The 18,883-nt window shown below is 44.5% G+C and overlaps 6 protein-coding genes across 11 annotated transcripts; 3 read left to right on the top strand and 3 right to left on the bottom strand.

The window, feature by feature from the left end:
* Positions 1 to 1,428: 1,428 nt before the first annotated feature.
* On the top strand, positions 1,429 to 3,221 carry LOC6602805 (general transcription factor IIE subunit 1). The gene is made up of 3 exons (XM_002027820.2): positions 1,429 to 1,497; positions 1,559 to 2,772; positions 2,838 to 3,221. Exons 2-3 carry the CDS (start codon positions 1,677 to 1,679, stop codon positions 3,029 to 3,031), a joined length of 1,290 nt encoding a protein of 429 aa, XP_002027856.2. The 5' UTR covers positions 1,429 to 1,497; positions 1,559 to 1,676; the 3' UTR covers positions 3,032 to 3,221.
* An 899-nt stretch (positions 3,222 to 4,120) lies between these two features.
* On the top strand, positions 4,121 to 8,543 carry LOC6602804 (major facilitator superfamily domain-containing protein 6-like protein A). 2 transcript variants are annotated; one of them, XM_026992016.1, is made up of 6 exons: positions 4,121 to 4,184; positions 5,432 to 5,570; positions 5,639 to 6,470; positions 6,528 to 6,995; positions 7,055 to 7,238; positions 7,850 to 8,543. In XM_026992016.1, the coding sequence occupies exons 1-6, from the start codon at positions 4,121 to 4,123 to the stop codon at positions 7,921 to 7,923; spliced, it is 1,761 nt and encodes a 586-aa protein (XP_026847817.1). In that variant the 3' UTR covers positions 7,924 to 8,543. The 2 variants fall into 2 exon arrangements, with proteins under 2 accessions (XP_026847817.1, XP_002027855.1); XM_002027819.2 differs by lacking the exon at positions 7,850 to 8,543 and having other exon boundaries at positions 7,055 to 7,711.
* On the bottom strand, positions 8,251 to 10,251 carry LOC6602803 (biogenesis of lysosome-related organelles complex 1 subunit 6). Of its 2 annotated transcripts, XM_002027818.2 has the most exons (5): positions 10,187 to 10,251; positions 9,913 to 10,131; positions 9,756 to 9,840; positions 8,907 to 8,993; positions 8,251 to 8,795 (listed from the first exon to the last, which is right to left on the bottom strand). In XM_002027818.2, exons 1-5 carry the CDS (start codon positions 10,210 to 10,212, stop codon positions 8,691 to 8,693), a joined length of 522 nt encoding a protein of 173 aa, XP_002027854.1. In that variant the 5' UTR covers positions 10,213 to 10,251; the 3' UTR covers positions 8,251 to 8,690. The 2 variants fall into 2 exon arrangements, with proteins under 2 accessions (XP_002027854.1, XP_026847818.1); XM_026992017.1 differs by lacking the exons at positions 9,756 to 9,840; positions 9,913 to 10,131; positions 10,187 to 10,251 and adding an exon at positions 9,184 to 9,628.
* Positions 10,252 to 10,733: 482 nt separating this feature from the next.
* Positions 10,734 to 12,681, top strand: LOC6602802. Of its 2 annotated transcripts, XM_002027817.2 has the most exons (4): positions 10,734 to 10,878; positions 10,935 to 11,466; positions 11,522 to 11,673; positions 12,149 to 12,681. In XM_002027817.2, the coding sequence occupies exons 1-3, from the start codon at positions 10,734 to 10,736 to the stop codon at positions 11,652 to 11,654; spliced, it is 810 nt and encodes a 269-aa protein (XP_002027853.2). In that variant the 3' UTR covers positions 11,655 to 11,673; positions 12,149 to 12,681. The 2 variants fall into 2 exon arrangements, with proteins under 2 accessions (XP_002027853.2, XP_026847858.1); XM_026992057.1 differs by lacking the exon at positions 12,149 to 12,681 and having other exon boundaries at positions 11,522 to 11,933.
* Positions 12,682 to 13,483: 802 nt separating this feature from the next.
* LOC6602801 (2-(3-amino-3-carboxypropyl)histidine synthase subunit 1) lies at positions 13,484 to 16,385 on the bottom strand. 3 transcript variants are annotated; one of them, XM_026991990.1, is made up of 3 exons: positions 16,349 to 16,385; positions 14,502 to 15,303; positions 13,484 to 14,423 (listed from the first exon to the last, which is right to left on the bottom strand). In XM_026991990.1, the coding sequence occupies exons 2-3, from the start codon at positions 15,297 to 15,299 to the stop codon at positions 13,824 to 13,826; spliced, it is 1,398 nt and encodes a 465-aa protein (XP_026847791.1). In that variant the 5' UTR covers positions 15,300 to 15,303; positions 16,349 to 16,385; the 3' UTR covers positions 13,484 to 13,823. The 3 variants fall into 3 exon arrangements, with proteins under 3 accessions (XP_026847791.1, XP_026847792.1, XP_002027852.1); XM_026991991.1 differs by having other exon boundaries at positions 16,359 to 16,374; XM_002027816.2 differs by lacking the exon at positions 16,349 to 16,385 and adding an exon at positions 15,597 to 16,064.
* Positions 16,386 to 16,810: 425 nt separating this feature from the next.
* LOC6602800 (dynein intermediate chain 3, ciliary) lies at positions 16,811 to 18,794 on the bottom strand. Its single transcript, XM_002027815.2, has 5 exons — positions 17,724 to 18,794; positions 17,484 to 17,662; positions 17,189 to 17,426; positions 16,906 to 17,129; positions 16,811 to 16,829 (listed from the first exon to the last, which is right to left on the bottom strand). Exons 1-5 carry the CDS (start codon positions 18,792 to 18,794, stop codon positions 16,811 to 16,813), a joined length of 1,731 nt encoding a protein of 576 aa, XP_002027851.2.
* Between the last annotated feature and the right edge of the window lie 89 nt (positions 18,795 to 18,883).

Raw genomic sequence — 18,883 nt, 5'->3', positions numbered from 1 at the left:
GGATGGCAACAAACAACGCACGGAAAACCGAATTTCCACCGAGGGAAAGCCCACGAACGGCAGAGCAAAACCAGAGAGACACGAAGCGCAAAAAAAAAACAAAAACAGTTGGCACGCTCTTTCTTGTTGGTCCGTAAAAGACGGTGCTGTGGGCGCCGTGGGATTAAAAAAAATACCCGATTGGGTTTGCACTCTCTATGTTTTTTATTCAGCGCTGCAACAGATTTTGGTAAAAAAAATATTTATTTTTTGTTTATAAATTCAGCACTCGGGCGCTTTTGTTGTTTTTCCGGCCACTCGTGGTTCTTATTTAAATTGTTAACGGAAAAAGACTCTCTAGTTGGGGTTTGCACTGATTTTTGTATGGAAACGCAATCATCATCGAACCGAATGCTCAAACATGTCCGCGTTCATGAGTTTATTTATCGATCAAATATACCGTCTGACCCTCAGAAATGTACCGAAATGTACCGAAATATACCGCAAATATACGCGCTAAATAGAAATTGATTTAAAGTGAATCAGTGACGAGGATATGAATGCTAATTTAATAGATTGATGAAATTGATAAAAATATACCATTATATACCAATATACCGTAAATCTACCATTAACTTAATTTCGAAATCAAAATATACACAGAAAGTTGTGCACCTGTTTAAATGGAGGGGGATTAAGTGGGCTTAGCTCGATTTTCCTTAGGTATATATTTTGGTATATTTCTGATTTTCAGACCGTATACTTTATCGCGAAGTCCGAGGTCACACTGATACTTTTCATAGTATTTTCTAGTATATTCCAGTATATTTTAAGACGCGCTATGGACGTGAGTGCACCCACTTGTCCAAAGCAGAGATCGTTTGACGTTAAAATACAAAATTTTTCAGAAATGTCGGGAAAAAATGCATGTCAAAAAGTGGATAACGGAGATTTTTCACACTGGTGCTTCCATGGTGCTTATATGAAAAAACGAACAACATATTTTTAAACGTACTTCAGGTACTTTAACCAACTCTTCAGGTGTCGCTTTTGGTAATTACATACAAATGTAGTCAATATGTAGCAAATGTGTAGTTAACGTGTAGTTCTCATGTAAGGACATTAATTTAGTGGAAATTGTTGTTGACCGTTTTTGCTTAAACCTTATTTTATGCAATAAAGATGAAAACAAATTTAAGTTTAACCAGTCTTGTAGGAAATTGATCAATCGGATACAATTTTGATTTCAGGGCTGAGCTAGCTAGTGATATTCGACCGAATACCAAAAACGAGGAATATGATGCAGCTTGAATACAAATAATTCGCTAGTATATTTACGGTATATTTTCAAATTTGTGACATGGTTTCGGTATATTTCTGAGGGTCAGACCATATCGATAATCCGCGGTCACACCGGTTACAGGATAAATAACATCTAAAAATTCCATGCAAACGCATCGAAGAAACAGCTGAAGAATTTGTAAAATTAAAACAAAAACAAACCACTAGTGAAACAAGGTAAATAGGATAGCAAAAAGTACCATATGGCTTCGAAACGATTAACAAATGACGATCGTAGGTACACGGTGAGCTGCCCGTAACGATATTGACGCCTCCTGCGGTTGAGCGGAAAACGGGGCGAAGCGCGTGGTTGCAATAGCAATAGCTAGCACCACAGGCGTTGGTATATTCACGACATGTCGTCGACGTCAGCTGCTGCATCGAACGCAGCACCGGCCAAAGAAGTTCGCTATGTCACCGAGGTCCCCAGCAGTCTTAAGCAACTGGCACGGCTGGTAGTGCGGGGATTCTACTCGCTGGAAGATGCCCTGATCATCGACATGCTGGTGCGGAACCCCTGCATGAAGGAGGATGACATTGGCGAGCTGCTGCGGTTCGAGAAGAAGCAGCTCCGAGCGCGCATCACCACGCTGCGCACCGACAAATTCATCCAGATCCGGCTGAAAATGGAGACGGGGCCGGACGGAAAGGCGCAAAAGGTCAACTACTACTTTATCAACTACAAGACATTTGTCAACGTTGTTAAGTACAAGCTGGACCTGATGCGGAAACGTATGGAGACAGAGGAACGGGATGCGACCAGCCGGGCCAGCTTCAAGTGCTCGATGTGCTCGAAGACGTTCACGGATCTCGAGGCGGACCAGCTGTTCGACATGGCCACGCTGGAATTTCGCTGCACGTACTGCGGCAGCTCGGTAGAGGAGGACAGTGCGGCCATGCCAAAGAAGGACTCGCGCCTGATGCTGGCCCACTTCAACGAGCAACTGCAGCCACTCTACGATCTGCTGCGTGAGGTGGAGGGCATCAAGCTGGCACCGGAAGTCCTCGAACCAGAGCCTGTGGACATTGACACGATACGTGGTATCACGAAACCGAATGCCCTGCGACCCGACAGCATGCAGTGGTCCGGCGAAGCGACGAGGAACCAAGGCTTTGCCGTTGAGGAGACGCGTGTCGATGTGACCATTGGCGGTGATGATACGTCCGACAATGTCGTTGAGCGCAAGTCGCGACCCATTTGGATGACGGAGAGCACTGTGATAACCGATGCGGATGCGGCGGATGGGGCTCTACAGGATGTTGGCCCAACGTCAAGCACATCCGGACACCGGAACAGGAAGGAAAACGAGGATATTATGTCTGTGCTGCTGCAGCATGAAAAGCAGCCCGGCCAGAAGGAGCCACACATGAAGGGTATGCGCGTCAACTCATCGAATGCAAACTCGAGCGATTCCAGTGACGACGAGAAGGACATTGATAACGCCAAGATACGTAAGTGCTTTTTTCTAAACACAGATTCAGGTTGAATTCTATCTCATTGTAAAATTTACTTGCAGCCGATCTAGACTTCGAAAACTACAGCAACTCGGACTCTGAGGAGGAAGCCGACGATGTACCTACTGTTTCGGTTGCCGGACGGCCCCATCCCCTGGATCAGCTAGATGACAAGCTGATAGCCCAAATGACGCCGCAGGAGAAGGAGAACTATATACACGTCTACCAGCAGCACTACAGTCACATCTACGACTAAGTGCACTTGAAATGTTTCCCTTCTACCTCTCTGCCCCTATATTTTACAAGCATAGTATCATTGTAGCTTTAAGTTCAGTAGTTTCACTAAAAAATTGTACAAAATCACCATAAATTTGTTTGTAAATTCCTGAAATATACATATACCTTGCTAGCAAGAATTTTGTCTGCTGCAAAGCAGAGATTGACCTAAAATAAACCTCTTTCATTTGCTTTAATTTTGAAACAAAAAGTTCAACAGTGTAAAAATTCCTTAGAACTGTTTAAGATACTCTTTTGACTAGAACACCGTCGTTAATTGAATCAGCATTGTGGGGTTGTAAGCATAAAAACGAAAGAATACTTTACTTACTTTAATTTTTAAAACCGATAATTTTCAATTTCTCTTCTGCTACGACCGATAGGTAACGTATCGAAACGGCTAGAACAATTAGAACCCATCAAGTGTGCGATATCTCCCACCCCTAATCAGCTGTTTGTTTGCTATTTTGGTTTATTTTTAAATTCTATTTTGATTTTTCTGCAAATAAAGTCAGCCAGCCCTGGTCATGTTCGGTGGTGGGCGTATTATCCAGCTTACAACAAATAACGTGCCGCAGATAAGCGGATAGACGACGAGAACCTATGCACATTTGCACGGGTCCGTGAAAACAGATGCGATATACAAAGCTGCTAAAACTCCGGCCACTTGTATTTTTCTTGCCGAACGCGACTGACCTGACACTGACTCGTGGTGCGGCGTGCATGAGCCTTAGGAAAATGGAAATATGAGCGTTCCCAAAGTATTATAAAAGCGGTTGGTGATAAGTGCTGCAGTTCTATCAGAGACATTAAATGCTGATGCAGCGATATCCAATTGGAGTTCGAGAAACGTGATCGCGCTCACTCACACCCGTGTATAGAGTGAATCCAACTATCGTCGTAAATAAGCACGTACATAAGTAAATGTTTATGCCCGGGTAATACTATTCTCATCGCGCTGGAAACGAGAACCCGAGTTCCAATCAATCCAATCGACGATTTCAATAACACGCAATTAGTATTGATCTTCGATAGCGGCTGGTTCGAGCTCGAGCATAATTAAGCCAAAATGAAGCCGAACATCGATAAGGAGCTGCTGCCGATGAAGGCGCATTACTTTCTGTTTAATGCCGGTGAGTGGCCATCCCGCCCTGTCCCACTTAACCCATTAACATCCCCCAAAAGTCAGATAGTCATTAATTTAAGTAGTATGCTGCCAAGCGGCAGGTGCTCCCGCGCATACAAAGCCCCTGTCATGCGGAATTCAGATTTTGGAAGGGTAAAAGTCACATTGAACCTCGCGGCCAAAGTGCAGATAAGGCTGGCCAAGCAGCGTGATAGCGCACTTGTCAGAGCAAACAGATTGTCCACTAAACAATGGGTAACGTTCTCCTTTCCCGATAAGCTAATGCATATTGCTCTATGTTTGATTAATATCTGATGAAGAACGCTTCGTTCTACTGCGAAAGTGAGAGCGTTTCGTTCGATTGGAATCACGCTATTCAATCAGAGTATACGCAGAACAGTTGCGTTCTTTGGGGACAGACACATGAAATAAAAACTGTGGAAAGAAATTCCACTCTGATCTAAGCAATAAATGTGACTAATTGACAGTCGATTGCTTTAAATATATGCGACAATGATAGAGAACCGATCCATCAACTCCAATTCCAAAATTCTTTGGTAGCGAGGTAGATGCCATCTTGATGGTTATCTTTTATGGTTATTCTGTACGTGCGAACAAAAAAGTTCACTAAAATTAGTATACTCTCTGGTGGGGTAAACACAGACAGGCGATAACATTCCTCCCAAATGGGAAATAAACACCGCAATACTGTCTACTGTCTACTATTTCAAAAGTATAGGCCAGGCCACACGGAAAACGCCAATTGTGTCGAGGTAGGGCAGGGCAATGAGAGTGGACAGCCGCTGTCCCTGTCGCCTGTCGCCTGTCGCCTGTCGCTGGCGTGTGCGCCCATCCCATTCGATGCCCATTCAAAAGTTAAGACCCGTCGACAGCCGAACCACTTTCAGCAATTAATGTTTCGCTTTTACTTTTTTAATTCAATTAACATTTAATTCCACTTCGACGAAATAAACGACAAACGGCAGACGCCTGTCTAATTCCACTTGTTTACGGTGCACTTTTCTTAACTTATCAAACATGCGAGCAAACACCCGTTTACGCCGCCCTACATGGCCGTACAGGCAATATGTACATAGAATATCAGGTTTAGCTGCATAAATATGAATACGCCTATGTACATTAGGAATTACTTATCAGCTCCGACACACATCTCTTCCCTCCTCCAATCGCTAATCACTTATAATATTTGGCTCTGTTCCTATTTCACTATCTGTTCTGATGTTCTCGTTCCAGGCACCGCACCCGTTGTACCCTTTATGCCGACTCTGGCCCACCAGCTGGGCTATTCCCCGGTGGTGGTGGGGACAATGTACATGATATTGCCCATAATTGGAATGCTGGCAAAGCCGCTCTTTGGCTACCTTGCAGATCGGTAAATAGAGAAACTTTTCCTTTCGTTGACTCGGTAACAACTAACAAGTATCTCAATTCCCATTGCAGCTACCATCGCCATCGATTGCTATTCCTCTGTGGACAAGTGATCACTGGTATCGCGTTCTTTTTGATCATGTTTGTACCCAGCATAGACAAGCCCCTGCCTGAGGTCCAGTTCCATTGCCATGCAGGCGTGTCGAGCATTAGACACTGTTCCGAGCACGGTGCGTGCGTGGAGAAGAATATGGAATCGTTCTACGGAAATCGGACACTCACCTGCGACTTGGAGTGCGATGCCCAGCCCTACATGTGGGACATTGTGTGCGAGGACTGGCTAAAGAATCAAACGGAAAACTGTGCGGCGAATCGCACCAATCCGCAGCTGGACTTCGGCACTAGCATCAACATGAAGGACGTTGTCGAGGAAGGTGACTGCCTGTTCTTCATGGTTCCACAAGATCATGGCGTAGTTGCAGGCCAAAGCGTACCGCTCTATTGTCCGGCGGGAAAGCAGTACTTCAACGCCAGCTGCCGCATGGACTGCCACGACGACTACCTGAAGGAGCAACTCTCTGAAAGTCCAGTGATTGACACGCGAAGCGCAATGGCTCAGCCCCAGTTCTGGTTCTTCTTCGGCATGTTGATAATGAGCTGGATCGGCATGGCAGTGGTGGTGAGCATTGGCGATGCCATTTGCTTTGGCATCCTGGGCGAACGCCATCATCTGTATGGGAAGCAGCGGCTGTGCGGCTCGCTTGGATGGGGAATCTTTGCGCTACTTGCTGGCGTCCTGGTAGACCACATGTCGGTCGACAATGTGAACAAGAACTACACGGCTGTGTTCTGGATGGCGCTAGTCATAATGGGCTTCGACGTCCTTGCCTCCTCAAAGTTGAAGGTGAGTTTCAGTCTCCCCCGTACAGATCCGTTTCTAACGATCCTTTCTCTATTCCAGGTCACCCAAACACACTTGTCTTCCAACATAGTGAAGGATGTTGGCCAGATGTTCCTCTCTCTGCGCTGTGTGATCTTCTTTCTGTGGTGCGTGGCCATTGGCTTCGGCACGGCGCTGATCTGGAACTTTCTACTCATGTATCTGGAGATTCTGGACAAGCAGTTCATGGGATGCGGCACCTCCATCAAGACACTGCAAGGCCTTGTCATGGCCATCCAATGCTTTGGCGGCGAGCTGCCATTCTTCTTCTTGTCGGGCTGGATACTGAAGCGGATCGGGCACGTGAATGCCATGAGCCTGGTGCTCTTCGGCTTCGGGGTGCGCTTTATTTTGTACTCTATGCTGCAGAACCCCTGGTACATACTGCCCATAGAGCTGCTAAATGGCGTCACCTTTGGCTTGTTCTACGCCACCATGGCCTCCTATGCCAGCATTGTTGCGCCACCCGGCACTGAGGCAACCATGCAGGTATGTACAATCGATCATTGTGGTCAGAAATGGTTCTAACACTCCACTGCCTTCTACAGAGTCTGGTTGGTGCTATATTCGAGGGCGTTGGCGTCTCCATGGGAAGCCTGATTGGTGGCATACTATTCAACGCCGATCCTCGAACCACTTTCGAGATCTTCGGCATTGCCGCCTTCATCATATTCGTTGTCCATGTCTCCGTTCAGATGTTCCTGCAGCGCAATGGCAGCACAGATGAAAACGGTAAGGGTAGGGTCTCTTCCGGTTCCGCCTCCGCATCTTCATCCTCGGAAGCAGCTAAGCCAAAAGACACTGAAGACCGCTCAATTAAGAAAGACAATGACGGGTTCAGCGATGTCGATCTGAGTTGATGAACAGATCAAGCGGGGACCCTTAGATGTTAGCTCTATGAATTTATAAAAGTATTAAGCATGAGCTATACTAAAGTATAGCATAGATGATAGACGCTACCGAAAATGTGGCAAAAGTGCTTAACATTTGTATCGACTTGAATGAAGCTACAAAAACGTATTGATTTCCTCTGTAAATCCGCCATATATGCAATTTACTAGACTACATATAGACGCTCTCTCAGGCGCAGACAAGAAGCGTTACATGATATTGCTCGAAATGAACTTACACGATCATCGAGATGATCTTTTAATTTTAAATAAATGGCCATTGGATATTGTAACTCAATAAACAAAACAAAAAAAAAAAAACAAAACCCAACGAAACGAAACAAAAAAATAACAATTTGAATACCATTCGAATCGAATCTCATTTCTGATTATTAAATTTCTATTTTTCCTTACATTTTATTGCTTAACTAATAAACGTTCTGATACTTTTAGGCACTGTCAAATATCTCGCACCGACAGATGCAATGCACATGCTGAATGATCAGGAGTATAGTAGAGTTAGCTAAGAAGATCGTACCACCATCTACACCACCTACAAGAACCGATAAAGAGGCACACCTCTACTGTTCCGCTGAATCCTCCACTCCGACATCTTTCCACCTCTGATGCTGCATGTTCAATGGATGTTGTTTGATGATTGTAATGTATTGTAAACGTGCTGTAGTTTAGTAGTTATACAAATGTGAAACCAATCACACACCCCAACCCTCCCGACGAGCATGCTGTGTACTCACAAAAAAACAAACACTCCCCTCATTTACCTTACCCTTAGATTCAGTGTGAAAATTCTTAATTAATTGTAGAATTACAAGTGCAGCAGGCTGATGCATGTGTTACATTTTTTTGATCAACTTTTACTATAAATTTAAGTATAAATAAGCCGCTGCTTTTGGCGCTGTGAATGTTTAAATATTGCTTCTCACACTCTCGATCTTAATGTTTAACATATGATTATATTATTTAATATTGATAGCTAAATGTATTCGATTGGCTCATGGCGCTGGCCTCGCTCTGCGTGCATGTGGCTTTGTTCTTGCGAAATCTCCAAAGTATTTACTTAATTATACCTAAATTACAGTCAAGAAATATAATAATTTCCAACGTATCGTAGCAGATACACGCTGCATAACACTTATACAAATAATTATTAATATGTTTTTCCAAATGGTCCAACTTTTGTTCTACTGTTGTTTGTGTATTTAGTACTTAGATAGTTATTAATGGAAAAATCCAAATATTATTTTAAATTGCACGCTGCCAAGCGGTCGCTGTTCTACTGCGTCTTCTGGCCGCCAATGAGCGACTCCTCGTGCTGCTGCCTCTCGAGCTTGCGCTGGTAATCACGCTGTTTGCATGCCGCCACGTTGGCGGCGCGTTTCTGCAATCGGAAATTCAAAGATAATAAAAATTAAAGTGGAGATCTTGCATGTGTTTTTGTTCTTTTGTTCTCTTTTTACGTTTTTATGCACCAATAAAAATGGTTTTTTACCTTCAACTCTTTGGTACGTTGGTAGATACCCTGCATCTCCCTCTTGACTCGCGTCAGCTTTTCCTTGTAGCGCTTCACGTCGTTCATCTGGTACATACAAAGTAAGGGATCATAAATGAACCCAGTTTACAAAAGCTATTACTTTGTTTCGTAGATTTCCTTAAGATAAGATTGCACCACTAGACTATTGCCATTTGCCTATGGCCAGTGATAAGATTTCGTTCAGTCTTGTTGGCCGAACAGCCTAATGCTTAAGCTCTATTGCAAAATGCCATACCATTGTGCCTTTGCTAGCGAGCCTCTTGGGACTGATTTATGGATTAAACGATGTGTGTAAAACCCATGGAACAGACTGCAGAACATTGTACCTTGTATAAGACATATGCCAATGTGCTTCCGATTAGCAATTAATTAAATATATGTACAGGGTGTGCCATCTTTTATGGCCCTATGTCGAATAATATCTAATGACTTTGACATTTCTGAACCGATTAACTTGAGTAGACCAGTTTTGGAAACGTTGATTCAGTGCAATTTTAGCCATGGATCGCTTAACAAACGCGTAAAAACTGAAGAGTTTACGCTGTACAATACGGAATTCGTGAAAAAGGTCTGACCGGTTACTGGTTTCAACAAGACGCTGTGCCATGCACAACTGTAAATCAAACAATTCTGTCTGAATAAATTGTAAAGGACCAAATTAAATAAAAATACCTCATTTTTGAAAATCGGTTGTTTTCTTTCAAAGCTGTTCGCTGTTTACATAGCGGGACACCCTGTATATCATTAGAGTATCTTGTATCTTGTGTTAAGTTTGATTCCCACAAAGTGATTTCATCCCCGACTTACCATATCATTTAACTTTGCTACTTCACTGCAGTCTAGCTTGTACTTTTCCTTGGACAGGTCGATATAGATCTTGTTTTGCTTGCCACTGACACGGAAAATCAGACATTCATCATTAATGGAACGGGAAAACTTCGGACTCCGAGATGACACTACTTACATCAGTTCCCTCAGCTGGCTGCGCACACGGTCCAGCGGGGGCTCTGCTATTTGGAGCACCCCAGCGGACAGTTGCACTGCGGCAAGACTGACACCCAAAGCATCCTGATTGTTTCCTTGCCAACAGGTGGAATGGTCGGATGTTGAATTCTTATTGGAATTCAGGTGGTTCCTTTGGTCACTGGCTGTCTGACCGGCAGCGAGCTGCTCATTGATGACGCTGCAGTGGAATATTACCCGTTAATGTTAAGGCTTAAATCAATGCATTGCATTACCTATTAATATTGCTACTTTTTAACATAATTTGAAATATAATACAGCCAGTATAAACAAAACAACAAATCTTGAGCAGCTGTTTAATAGGTGTTGTTGAGTGCCGTGTATATCGATAGTTGACTGCACTGCAATTTGTTTACAGAAACAGTATCAGCTTCCAAAACCATAGTTTATAAATGCGAATGTAAAGTAAATAAAACAGAATAAAAAATGTCATTGTTCAATAATTGATATTATAGAGTTTCTGGGTTTTTTATTCACTGATGGTCGTATTCCACTGCACCTCAAATTCAGACAGCAAGATCGAATGTAAAATCCGTATAGGAAAGTATGCAGTGGCAGTGAGAGGTATATACATATGTATGTATGTCTCAGTTTAGTTTGGTTTTACAGTCGAGTAGGCAGCTGAGTAGGCACACCAGACTTGAAGTGAAGTAGAGTACGACAATTAGCCAAGTTTCGAACCACAGTAGTCGTGACACGGTAATCAGCTGGTTGTAAATAAAGCATCTAACAATTTTATTTGCAAATCAAATCCAATTCGAAATGCGTTGCGCTGTGAAAAATTGTGGAAATAACAATCGCAATGAAAACAGAAAAAAGTGGCGCTATTTTCATTTTCCGAAAGATAATACCCAGCTTCAAAAATGGATCGAGTTTTGCGAGCGGGATGGAATAAACCCTTCAACAGGTATTCTTTATCCTCCAAAGTTGACGAAAAATAATCATTTATGCCTTTTCAAACAGCCTGCATTTGCAACGAGCACTTCAAGTCGGAAGATTTCGAAAGAAATATGCAATATGAGCTTGGGTTCACGCGGAAGAATCCAACCAAACTAAAGCCGGGCTCATTTCCCACCATCAAGGGAACCCAACCCGTGCCAAGAATAGAACCATCCAAGAAAAAGAGGCGCAGCAGAACCAAAAATAAAAACAGCTACGACCCTCAGGAATACGCCAAGAGTTTCAGTGGACTCCCATATTCGCTAATTGAAAGTGCCAATGAGATCATAGAAGTTGAGATGTGTGATTATACCACTGGCTTGGAGACTCTGGATGAGAGCTCGGCAAGTCGGAGCCACCTGGGTGTGGAAAATGCAGAGGAAGAGCTCATCGAATTTGTGGGAAATGCACCAAACCAACAAGCTGAAGAACCGGACGATTCGGAAGACCAAATACATTACCAACTAGAACTAGCTGAAAGCACAAACTCCATAGAAGATGTGGAGATAATCCATGCAGAAGATAACACCTATGTAAGGCATTTGGAGCATGAAGTGTAAGACGTTATATACCGTGTTATAGACCATAGCTACAATCTTGTATATTTTTAGGACCTCCCTAAGACGTGAGGTCTTCTTTCTCAAAGACGAACGCAAGAAGCTACTCAATGTAATTCAAAATCTTAAGGAAACAATTCGAGGAAACTGTATTCTGCGGAAACAAGAATCGAATGGCAACAAGTAAAATATAAGATCAAATATATGTAAGTATACATTTAAAAAGTTAATGTTGGTACTGCTAAGAAAACTGAGTCAAAAGGAAAATTCGACTGACTAGATGTACAAAAGCAATTTAAGGAAATGACTCATAAATATTTATAAAAACATAGATTTACCATTTAATATGTGTATCAAGAGTTACTATCTTGTATTTATTTTTAAACGGATGCCTCCTCAAAGGTTGCCTGACAGCTCTTAAGTAAATTGTAAATCATTTTATATTTTAAATGCTGTGTAATATAATTTTGACAAGATTTTTTAATAATCTGGCGACTCCCAAAATGCTAAGAGCAAACACATGTTAGGGATAGCTTCCTTAAAATATGCCTGGCTATACTATTTATAAGATAATATAAAACCATAAACAAATGTTAAAGACACAAACAACATATGCATTGGAAATTCTTTATCTGGACTCTACCTACCTACTTACCATCATCTTTCCCTTACTATCGACAGAAGCGGTTTTCTTGAAAATTACGAGTTCTGTTCGCGGCTATCTTTTCCACGGAATTGCGGTCCGGCAATTTCCCCAAGGTCGAAGTCATTAGAAAGGCAATATCCTTTTCAATGTTTATCGCCGTAGTCGTTTCTACCTGCGTATATCCGTATGTATAAAAGCGCATGTTCCGCCTGGAGTAGACCTGCACTGCAAACGATGAGTTCCAACCGTCAACATCTATCCTGGACCGACGCGAAGGCAGCTACCGGCAAACTGGATCCGATCCTACACGCCGAAACTCTGCAGGACCTGAGGTGCAGATGACGTGGACGAGGACCATCCAAGACATCATGGAATCAACAACTCCAGAGCTTCAAACCACTTGGCGCTTGCAGTGTCAGCCAACTAGCCAGAATTAAATAATTGTAAATTCTAGTAAACTTAATAGTTCAATTGTATATAGACCTATCAATATTCTAGCTAATTCAACTTTAGTTCAATTAATTGTACATATGTACATACAAACAACTAGCCAATTGTTTAGTTCAAATTTGTTTAGCATATTTGTTTGTGTATATTGTAAATATACGTGATATTGTTGCAATAAAATTAAATTTATCAACACAAAATATACATACGTTCTGTTCCGTTCTTAAATATTCCATCAAAAATAAACTCTAAAATCGAAGACAGTAAATGGCTTCGAATGCCAGTTATTATGCCCGGTTATAGACGAGTTTAGGGTAAGCGTTTCCGAACCCATAAAGTGTAAAGACATGTCTGCCCGTCTCTGTGATATCCCAGAGAAAAGTGACAACGCATAATCATTGAATATGACTCCATCTACCAGACTGCCGAGTCTGGTTTAGGTCGTATCATTATATCCAGAATGAAGAAATGCCATTTTAGTATATACTACGCTACTCCTTCCTTCCACGAGCTTACTCATTCCCTCTATCTCTCTCACGCACTTAGTCATGCAGAGTGCTCTCTCCCTTTCTCTCACACACTCTTCTTGGTATAGTGTGCGGAGGGAAGGGAAGCCACCACTGGTGTTGGTGAGAGAGGAGAAAGATGTCACGGAATAAAAAACAGTTGCGGAAACATCTTTGTTTTTTCCTGACAAGTGCTAGCATAAGTAAGACAGACGCTTTTATATACTGACTCACATTTGTATATGTACATATACTGAGGCCCTTGCCGCGTCTCAGAACGTTCCTGCTCGTCATATCAGGAAGTCAAGCCACGGTAATGGGTTGGACAATGCGACAATTATATTATCACTTGATGAACATGATATGCAAAGGTAATCCCGCGTTGTTTCTTTCGTTTAAGATGTTGAACATTTGGCATTGTTTTAAACATTATTTTAATGTTAAAAAAATTTTTAAATTGTTGCTGTTATTATAACAATTGCATCGCTATTGGAAATAAACATAGAAATTCAACTAAATTATATAACTTAAGAAAGATACTATTGAGAACACACAAATAGCATATATATGTAAATGTGATCTGAACACATGAATAATCTAAAGAATAAGCCTTAATAACCAAATTTGTACTAACTAAATTAGTAGGTAAGCATTATATTTGGACAGACGACCTTAAAATCTAAATATCTTAGCAGTAGGTCGCGTGAGATGGAGGGCTCTGTGTGGCTGCTAGGCAGAGTCAGAGTAAGCAAAGCGCTTATCCCTTTTTGAAGTCCAGCAAATCGGCCAATGCTGCCGCCTTGCCAGAGTCGTCCTTCTCTAGCTCGGCGCGCGTGCAGCGGCCGCAGCAGTCGGCGGAGGGCTTGTTCTCGCACTCTCCAAGGGCGGGTGGTTTGAAGTTGGGTGTCCAGGGGCCAAGGCTGCCACTGGCATAGAAGTCCATTGGATATGCACTATTGCGCGGTGAAGCATTGTGAGGCGTCCACTCCACGTCTCCCAGCACCACGGAAAGTTCGTAGGGATTCAGCAGAGGCTGGCTAAAGGCCGAGCCCCAGTCTATGGAGAGGCGGGGGCAGGCTATCTGCACAAAAGCATCAATGTCCGCAAACAAAGCGAGCTTCTGGGGGAAGATCTCCGACAGCAAGATGGTAGTGGTCTCTATTCCCTTGGCCTGCAGTCGTTTCTCCAAAAACCGGTGTACTCTTGAGCTGCCCTGTCTGCCAAGAGTTCCTAGAATGATTCCGATCCGTCGTGCCTTCTTAGCGCGCTGCACGGCACCGAGGCGGAGATCCTGCATGGCAACGTGGTCATACTGCTCAATGGTGAACTTTTTCTCATACGGATCGTACTTGTAGGCCTGCGCGAAACAACGAAAGAAAATCTTAGTATGCCTCCGAATGGGTAGTGTAGGGGGAAGGGGGAAGAAGGAACAAACCTTAAGCAGCGGGTTGGCAATCATGGCGGACTCGAGATGGAAGCGCCCGTCTCCCAGATAGATAATCATTTGCGTCGTTTCCGGCAGTTGGGGCGAGGTGCATCCCAGTATTTCGCCCGGACTGAGGGGCTTGGCCTGGGGCACTATCACATCGTAGCCGGCCGCCTTCAGCTCCGTTGAGGCGGCCTGCAGTGTGGTCACAAACTGTATCGTGCTGACCAGGGCTATTTGACCCACTTCTGGCTTAAAGTTCAGCTTGACAGAGTCGAGGAAGTGCAGTGGATCGATCTTGATGTCCACGAATATGTAAAGAACTTTGATGCCGCAGGTCTGGTCAACGGGTATCAGGCAGCTGTGGCCATAGTGCACCAGAAGCTCCGCGCCCAGTGCCTTGGCGGTGTAGTCATCTACGCAGCAGGCGCCATAGGTGACGTCGCCCATTATGACGGTGTCGGCGCTGGTGAAGCGCTCGATGATATCGCTAATGACCATTGCGTACATCAGCAGACCCTCCGGCAGCTGCAGGGCCACGCGCTTTGCCTTCATCTCGCGTATACGCCAAATGGTCTTGTGCAGCTCAAAGTTATAGTTGGCGGGCAGGCGTCCGATGGCCTGCTGTAGCACGGGGTCATCGAGCAGCTCCTGGGGAATGCGATTGATGCGAGCCTTTGGCTTGAACACCTTCTTCGGTTTGGCCCGCACCACAACTATATCGCTGCTATTGTTGTTGTTGTTGTTGTTGATATTGCTTGTGCTGGAGCTCAGCAGCTCGCTGCCTGGTTGGATCAGGTCCAACATAGTGCTGCAGAGACGAGAAAATTAAAACAAATAAAAATTTAGCTGGTCTGCGATCAGCTTCTCGTATTTCGGAAGCAAATAGAAATGAAATGCGTATATCAAATTCAGCAAACGAACAGACACTAAGCTACAGACAATGTGATTCGACAGGCGTACGTGACTGCGGACGCGAATGGAATGGAAGGACAGGCCCCCCTACTACCACTATTGCCCGACTGCAACCGGAACAAAAACCCGAAATCTTATAATTAGCACACAAAGCGACAACACAAAGCGAATGACTCAGGCGCAACCCACCTTTAGAATCACTTTTTGCAGCAACTTTCAAATCAGAGCCGCGCCAAGGTTCGTTGCATTTACGGTTGGCTGTTATTTGTTGTAAATACCCTGTAGCCAAAGCGAGCAAAAGGTATACGATAATCACTGACGACTGAACAGTACTATTATATTTATAATATGGTCGCGTGCGAGAGTACGCCCGGTCTATATTTATTTATTTCTCTCATTCATACATTCACTTGTTATTTAACAGGAACAGACTGACTATCAAGCAATGAGAGATTTCAAACGAGTGCCAACTTCTAGCTTCTATGCCGCGTGAACGTTAAGTGCTGTCTGGGTTCGGGGGTTGCGCCTGCTGCTGCTGCTGCTGCACAGAAAATTGGTCACTGAACTTTCGTATACTCGCACGTTGCGCCATTGATAACTGTTTCTGAGTCACGTAGGCCACACAGTGTGCAACAAGGCAAGGTTGCAGGGTTGGTGTCTCCACTACGCTCTATCGGATCAATTGAAATGGTTTGCATCGGTGAAAATGGGAGGAATAGCATATGAAATTCTAATCTGCCCTAGCCCTTCACTCCAATTTGTTGTTACAACGCGATAAGAAGGGGATTGGATTATGAAATAGTCCCGACGCACAGCTGTTAGATATGGTGTTGTCGAGTGTTATTTTGGCACGTTCTCTTATTTTTCCTCTTGAATTTTGAACTGTTTATTTTTGAATTGGGTGCTACTTTTTTTTAGTTTTTTTTAAAAACCGCACTTACAATTACTTACAACTGACGAAGGTTGTTACGTTTATTTACAAATTGTTCAACAAAACCGCGTGTGAAAGTACATATGCCCTCAGTTCAAACATCGATGACACTCCGATAGTATCGATGGTTTTGGAATTGTGCGATAAATCGCTGGCATCGATGTAAAGTATTAGAAAAAAATAGGATTTTGGGGTCAAGAAAATTAATTAAGAGCACTTAATAAGGTTGTGGAAACAAATCTCCCAACGAGAAATTAGTTATTTATCACTTTGTATATTTATTTCCTACATTTTTGATCTTTGAACTGACTCAGCTCCTGAACAAAAGAACTACTGCTTCAGCCGGTCTTGTCTTGTACAACACTTATTTCGTTCAGATTTAAATAATTAAAAAAAATGTATGTGTTACAATGGATATATTACATCTTAAGTGTTTTAGATCTATAGCTTCGAGCTCTCTGCTTCTGACACATCAGCCTCCTCCGCATCCTCTGAAAGGTAAAGAAAATTAAAGATAGATTAGTGAAAATTCCACAACCAAAGAGCGGGCGAAGCTGCTTTGTTCACCTACGCTTGCCACCGGGCAGTCGTCGCATGCGTTCCTGTTCCACAGCGGCAAAGTATTCACTGGCCGCCTGCTCGCAGGCGCTGGCAAAAGGCGCCATGTTGACCTTTCCATTGAGCATAGTTATGTCTGCCTGATCCTGGCCGTGGTTGGCCTTCACCTTCAGCTTGCTCTCCCGCGACTTGGCCTCCAGGATTTTCTCGCGGCGGTTCTCGCGCTCGAACATCTGCACAGCAGTTAGAGAATTACAATTTGGTAGATAGATTGGTGCTAGCTAGATCCTACCGCTGTCAACAGGGGCTTGTCGTTCTTGGCCGACATCACCATGTTGTCGGAGACCTCGATAAGGAAGGTGGCGCCCAGCTTGCTGCCACAGCTCACGAACTTTCCATTCTCGTTGGTCCGCACGCAGTAAAGCGGCTCATCGCACACCTTCACAGTCAGAATCGGCTCGTTTTGCTGCTGGAGCAGGTCCCACGTGTCCAGCACGCCGTCCATGCGCGTAATAAAGAACTGCGACACCCTGGAATGGCATGAAGAATAAGGATGGGCAGGTTAGTCTGCTTGGGTCGAAACTCACTTTGTATAGCTCCAGGCTCCATCGGTGAGCATAGAGCTGCTGCTTTTGGTCCAGATAATCGAACTCTCGCGGCAGTCCTCCGACCAGATGCGCGCACACCAGTCGCCTACCGTGAGGAAGTTCTTCACAAATGCCGGATTCCGGGTGATGGCATACACGGGACCCAAGTGGCACATCATCTGTAGTGCGGAGACTATATAGAGGGAAAACTAAGGGTGCGACGACTCTTCTCGAACTTACCCGTATTTGGATCTTCTCTGTAGGCGTTTTGCCCTTGCGATTGCACGAGAACAACATGCCCATTTCGGTTCCCGCCATGAATCTGGTCGGTATCGTGGTCTCGTACTCTAAAACCGAAATTCCGTAGGAGCGCGACAGGTCCTGTTCGTCGCTCTTGACTGGATCCATCAGCAGCCTGTCGAGTGGCTCGCTGAGCTTCCGCGTGTCCCACCACAACACCTGGCCGTCGGAGCCACCGGAGAAGAACTCGGTTCCGCTCTTCGAGTTGTTCCACAGCACCGAGTTGACCGGATCTCGGTGGCACACCTCACGTTCGCTGATCATGACCGGATGCTTGCCGTGGCGTGTGTCCCAGGCCGCCACCTGTCCATTGTACATGCCACTCACCAGGCTGGTGGGATCCTTCTGGTTGTACTCGAGACACACGCAGGGCACCTTCGGCTCCAACGTCAGGAATGGCTCATTGGGATTCTCCACCTCCCAAATGTAAGAGTTGCACTTCTGCCCGGTCTTGTCGCCCTGAAACTTCATGTCGCAGTGGCTGACAGCCATCTTAATGCCGCCATCAGGAGACCAGGACAAGTGCTTCACCGGCACCTTGATCGGGTTCGGATCGCGGTAAACATTAACCGTGCGAGACTTGCACGGCTCCGGCAGCGGGGCCGGGTCCAAGTTCTCAAAGTAGTTCTCGTATATGTTCACGGCGTTGTTCTGGTGTATATAGTGCTCCATGGGCTTGGTCAGATTCATCACCTGCGTGATGTAGTTCTCGTCCTTCTCGATCTTGCGCTTGTAGCGCACCGTCTGCTCCGGATCGTGCATGTTGATGTCCTTCGGCCAACCGCCCTCATTGTGTGTTATCCCAGTGCTCTTATACGTGGCCCTCTCCGTATTGGCCACGCTCAGCGACGTCTGGCCCGCATATTGTGTAACCCGGTCGACCGGGTTCTTCAGTATGAAGCTCTTCACCAGCTCGGGATTCGAGTTCTCGCTGAACACCACCTCATCCTTGTCCTCGAACTGTACGCGTGCCCCAAAGGAGCGGCGTTCTTTTTTGAAAATAAAGTCCATTTTTTAACCAAAACTTTTCGATTTTGCAGCCACGACAGATACTTTGCCTGGTCGGTTCGATATAAAATAAGAACTGATGGGATTCATGG

This window comes from Drosophila persimilis, unplaced genomic scaffold (genome assembly GCF_003286085.1).
Source record: "Drosophila persimilis strain 14011-0111.01,24,50 unplaced genomic scaffold, DperRS2 tig00000700-arrow-arrow-pilon, whole genome shotgun sequence".
Taxonomy (NCBI): domain Eukaryota; kingdom Metazoa; phylum Arthropoda; class Insecta; order Diptera; family Drosophilidae; genus Drosophila; species Drosophila persimilis.
This window is presented reverse-complemented; position numbering and strand designations above follow the sequence as displayed.